At 35.5% G+C, this 5915-nt stretch overlaps 1 protein-coding gene across 8 annotated transcripts in view; it reads left to right on the plus strand.

The window, feature by feature from the left end:
* LOC108692208 (potassium voltage-gated channel subfamily H member 6) overlaps positions 1–5864 on the plus strand; it is a 219153-nt gene extending 213289 nt beyond the window's left edge. For 7 of the 8 annotated variants that reach the window (XM_018200375.1, XM_018200373.1, XM_018200377.1 and 4 more), the window contains 2 exons: positions 840–1070; positions 4959–5864. In XM_018200375.1, the coding sequence (XP_018055864.1) occupies positions 840–1070; positions 4959–5289 (562 nt within the window). In that variant the 3' untranslated portion in view covers positions 5290–5864. The remainder of the gene's footprint in view (positions 1–839; positions 1071–4958) is intronic. The other variant, XM_018200374.1, reaches the window with a different exon arrangement.
* The last annotated feature ends 51 nt before the right edge of the window (positions 5865–5915 follow it).

The raw sequence follows: 5915 nt of genomic DNA on the forward strand, positions 1-5915 counted from the left end.
GGATCGTGTTTAAACTACAATTTTATATAAAGCATTTAACTAGTTTAAAACAAAATAGATTTTTTTCTAGAGGTGATGTGCCGCTACTCTGAGATTCTATAATCTTTAGAACTATATCATACTTTTGACACTCTCTTTCTGTATTATCATCTCTAATGTCGCACGCCTCGAAAGCTTATCAATTCACGTAGCCATTCAGTATTTAGAAAGAATATCTATAGAAATGTGAGAAAAGTAAAAAGCATTTACGTTAAAATAAGAATAATTTTTCATTAGAAGATATTTTTTTCTCTAACTTGCACGTATTCGTACTTCTTTTCTTATTTCTTCTATCTGATCTCGCTGGTATGTATTTTTCTTCATACGTCCGATTAGTCTCTAATTAATTTGACTAGTCCTTTTATTTCTATAGAAGAAAACACTTCGGCAATTTCGTCAATCTCGGTTCACTTTAATCTTAATTGATTTCTTTTATCTTTTTTGAAGCAATCAATTAAACTCTGATTGAAATCGACGTTGACGGAACCGATCTCTAGGATAAATCATTTTCCATGCACGTTTAGATAGATTATTCTCATGATCGTTCTTCATTTATAATTTTCATCGATCGATATCAATGATCGATTTCACTGCGGCCGATAATTCCAAGCGCGCGGGGTCCGTGACACTGCTCGGGATCAAACTTAGAAGATTAGAGGCTTGTCTCGAATATCCCACTGTACATAATCACGTACGCTTTAAGTATATATCTCGCTCGACTATCCTTAGCGGTTCTCTTATGAAAATTAGCCATCTGCTTGTTGACTTACTGATACGAGCTTCGCTTCTCTCTGTAATAGAGCTCCCATGAGAGATCCGACCTCCACATCGTCGGGAACATCGCGGCTGACCGTTACATCGGATACATCCGCACTCGCGACGGCGTTACAAACGGCATTGAATGGTCGGCCCGGACCCACGAGGTCGCATAGCCAGCCGGTTGACCTGGCGATACCGACTAGCACGCAGCAACAGGCCCACGCCTGGCACAGCCAACCTGCTGCTTTCAGGAGAGGCGAATATCGGAGTGGGTAGGTAATTTAGTAAAGGATATTATATTCTCCAAATTCTTTGAATGGAATCTCATTTTGAAAAGTAAAAATTGAGCCAGTCTTGAAAAAGAGTGGCTCAATTTTTAATTTTAAAGCTGACATTTAACTCTTCAGACTGAGATTCACTCTAAAAATTTTAGAGATTAGAGATTTTTAACATGGTACAAAGACCTAGATAATTTTCTATACTCACTAGACTCACCTGGATTTTAATTTATCTTATACTAGTAAGTTTAAAAAAATTCTCGAAATCTTGATTTATAACACAGAAATAATTATAATCTTATCTTTATTTGCTATTCTTTCAAAATAGTTCCTTTAGGCAGTCCACGTTTGTAAAGAGTTTAGAAATATTCTTGCAAATCAGTTTTCGATCTCCAACTCTTTCAGTGCTGTTTGCAATATTCCTCAGCGCTCGCGAATTATTATTTTTTCATATACGTCGAAATCCTCCGTCATGACAAAAATGAGAAAACATCATAAAAATGCCTGAAACAGCTAATTTCTTCTATAATTTACATGATAATATTGATCACTAAGGTCGCTATTTATAATCAGTTTTTATTTTAAAATCGTCTTAAGATACTAATACTGGTTCATGACATCTTATGACTATACTTAAGACGATCTTGAATGAGAACCGACTATGAAAATATCTATAAGCCTATTCTTTTTTTTCTGAATTTTTTTTACGGTTCATCTTTCTTCTTTTTCTTTTCACATTGTTGAGAAAGAAAGAAAAGTTGATCTGTTCAAAAAGTTTATCTAAAACATATAAATTCTTTATGTTGAGTAGTACGCTAGTGCTAGTACTTGCTAAGCATATCATTGGCCGTATTCTCCTTAATCTCGCTTAACTATTTTCTATTTTTGCACTTAAAAAAAGTTCTGAAGAAATGATTTGTGCGCACGCACAAAGAAATTACTGAAAATGTGATGAAAACACTAAAAGAGCTATCAGGAATGCTTCCTACAAACGTGGAAAAATTGATGTAATGCACAAGGGAAGTACTTTAAAAGAAATATTGTATAAATAGAGATAAGGTTAGTTATTTCTATAAATTAATTTAGAGAATTTTATTGATCTTAGTATTAGTATAGAAAATTGATCTAAATTAGGATTTTTCAATCAATGTGCCACAAAAAGTCTCCAATCAAGTGTGCCGCAAAAAATCTTCAATCAAGTATGCTACGAAAATTTTTAAGAAAGTGAAAAAAGAAAGTGAAAAAGTATAAATATGTGATTGGCAAAAATAATGAAATTTATTATTTACTATTAACACGATATTCAGAAATAAATTCGAGATCCGAAAAATATTCGACTTCTGCTTATATGAGAAAGAACTTTTTCAGAGTGATATGATCTATATCGCTTTTAATATAGTATCCTTTGATCTTTTTCCAGCGGTCCATCCATTTCTAGAAATCCTGGAAGTTATTTTTTGTAATAGTCAACAACTTCCTCGCGTTTAGATTTATTTTTCAATATCGGATTTTTTAATATAGGAAATAACCAGAAGTCACGCTGGACTATAATTTTACAAGAGTTAGAAGTTGGACGTGTTTAATAAAAAAAATTTGCAAATTCTCGACTCGCTCGGTGAAATACGGTGCGGAGTTTTCTCATATCATTGCGTACTATTGTCGACTGAAACAGCTGTTTGGTCATGGCCCTTGGTGGTCCTTGGTGAAGGTATTCCTCAAGATAAGATCTCCCTAAATACCGAATATCTGTTTTCCACAATAGAGAGAGGAACAAAGGTATACACAAAGATTTAACATTTTTAGGGCAGATTTCTTACAATAAAATTCTAAAATTTTAGTTCTTATTTTATTCTTTTAAATATAATTTTATTGCAATAGCAATATTACTAGTATTATTATATTAGGTGTACAACTTTGCTTCCGCTGTTTTTTTTCCGAATTTCGAGGCTTTATTGTAAAAAACTGGTTATACATTTATTCAAAGTATTGTCCATCCCTGGCCACTACTTTCTCCCATCTTTCGGGTAGCGTACGAATCCCGCGTCGAAAAAACTGGTCATTTTTTGAGGCTATCCACGAATCGATCCAATTTTTTACTTCTTCATAAGACCGGAAGTGCTGGTCAGCCAGGCCGTGTGATCGAAACAAGTGATAGTCAGAGGGAGCAACGTCTGGAGAATACGGCGGGTGGGGTAAGACTTCCCATTTCAACGTTTCCAAGTATGTCTTGACCACTTTTGCAACATGGGGTCGAGCATTGTCATGCTGCAAAATCACTTTATCGTGTCTCTCGTTGTATTGCGGCCGTTTGTTTTTCAATGCTCGACTCAAACGCACAGGCGATGGGCCTGTGATTGTTTCAGTCGGTTTTAACAGTTCATAATACACTACTCCGAGCTGGTCCCACCAAATACAGAGCATGACCTTGGACGTCAAAATCACCGTTCTTGAAGCGTTGAAACCACTCACGACACGTTCTTTCACTATTAGCGGCCTCACCATAAGTATTTGAGAACATTCGATGAGCCTCAGCCGCAGATTTCTTCATATTGAAGCAAAAAATTAAAACCTCCCGCAAATGACGAGAATTTGGCTCGTAAACTGACATTTTCAATCGAGAATAACTTTATGATGCAGACACAAATCGATAATGTTTCTATGAGGTTATGTTGACAGATGCCCAAGTTTATTGTATGACGTCTATGATCTATTTATTTCGACCACCACTTACCGCTAAAGCCATCTATAGGAAAACGGCGGAAGCAAAGTTGTACACCTAATATATTACTACTAAATTAAAATAAGAGTACACACACAGTATAATTTAGATAATTTCCATAATTTTTAAAATATTGTTTACTTCGAATCTTATTCGCAATTCTTTTTATATTAGCAACTGTACACAACCTATAGGAAACTATTGATCATTTTTTACTTTGTCCTTTTCTTACTTCAACTCCAATTGATGACACTCTACATTCTTTCAGTTTGGAGCAGTTAAAAATCTTAAGATATGTTACTTATAACGAAAATAGAATTGTATGATATCGCACTACAATTATGCGTTTTTTTTTTATGTGAAGCTTGACGATGCTACAGCAAAAAAGCTTGCTGAAGTTTTAGAAACACAATTTAAGATCGCTGTACGATGTTATGCGATCAATGTTATACTCGGCAATTATATTGCGGCAGAGCTTAAACTTTTTTGCTATAATAGTTTCGACGATATTATATTTTAAAAATGCCATTTTATACGTATTACGTGATTCCATTTTCGTTACAAGCAACACGATACGTCTTAACAAGTTTTATAAAAAAATAAATAATGCGCAAAATAAACAATATTTGTAAAATTATCTATTATGAAAATTATCTAAATTATATTTATTCTCATTTAATCAAAGTATTGTCACTATAATAATATTGCTTTTAAAAGAATAAGAACTAAAACTTTAGAATTTTATTATTTATTTCTGAACGTCATGTTAATAATGTGTAAGTTGTGTAAATTGTAGTAAATATAATCTAAAAGACTTATGCTGAATATTTGAAGCGTGTGTACCTAATGACATCTTGAAAAATTTACTTGTTATTTATTTAATGTGCCACGAATTGAAAAAAATTGAAAAACACTAATCTAGATTTTAATCATCTTGCATTAGAAATTGGCAAAACTGGCAGTGACGCATTTTCGCTCTTCAGCAATAATTAGCTACTTGTTATTTGTTCCAACTTCATTTAAAAATCTTAGACTGGAAAACGTGTCACTGCTAGTGTCGGTTGCTAAACATGGATACCGATCATTCATGTTTAGTAGCCATATTCAACACCCAGTAGAACGCCGCACTATCACATCATTGACAAAAGCGTGCCTTGTGGTAGATACAGCTCGTTCAATAAGCGATCGGAGCCAGAGGGTGAAGATTCCTGGAGTTGTGTGGTACCGGAGGACCGGAGTAGCGCCCAACATCCACGCAGCGGAGACTCGCGCAAGGACTCGAATCATCGTGGCGGCGCGGAGTCCACATCGGGACAACAGGGTCGATCTGAGAGCAGACATGAGAATAGTAGTAGGGGACAGACGACCGGGTCCCGACAACAAGACTCTTCGAGACAGACCAGTGAAGATATGTCGTGGGAGTTTACGATAAACGAGGCACCGATCGCGAGGCTCGAATCGCTGGACGAACTTGATCAAGACCATGGTAGTTAAGGGACACGCGCAGGGAAAATCGTCTTGTTAGCTAGGAGTAAAGACATAAAGAATGGACTGCGCGATCCGTATTTAAATAGTATTCAAATGTGGTTGACAATAATGAAAGAGAGAGATCATGGAAGACGGTCAATCTCCCTTTCATTCTCTCTCCCATTACACAATTGAATGGAAAGAGATAGAGATGGTCGTCTTCCATGATCTCTCTCTCTCTCTCTTACTTTTATCGACCATTTTGATACACAGATCCCTCAATCTATTCTCTATGCCTTTGGCTAGGAGTCATGACATCACCGTGAGGATCAATTTGTCTTGATCAACGAGACATGGACAGTTGCAATATGCGAAAGAGCGCGACCGAGGCCATTCGATCTTTTTGAACGAAATCTCGTTTTTAATCCGATTGATATCATAGTCACGTTTAGCCTCGAAATTTCGCAGCTGAATTATAAAGAATATAACAAGATATTCATAGGCAAACTTAGAAGCGCGTACTGTTGAAGGGAGCAGAACCAAGGTCCAAAAACATAACAATAACTTGGTGTAAAAGCTGTATATCGAAATAATTTTTTCTTGATCCGAATTAGAACAAAAAAAAAATATATATATATATATATATGTATGTC

The sequence above is a fragment of the Atta colombica genome, unplaced genomic scaffold (assembly GCF_001594045.1).
Source record: "Atta colombica isolate Treedump-2 unplaced genomic scaffold, Acol1.0 scaffold65, whole genome shotgun sequence".
NCBI classification, from domain to species: domain Eukaryota; kingdom Metazoa; phylum Arthropoda; class Insecta; order Hymenoptera; family Formicidae; genus Atta; species Atta colombica.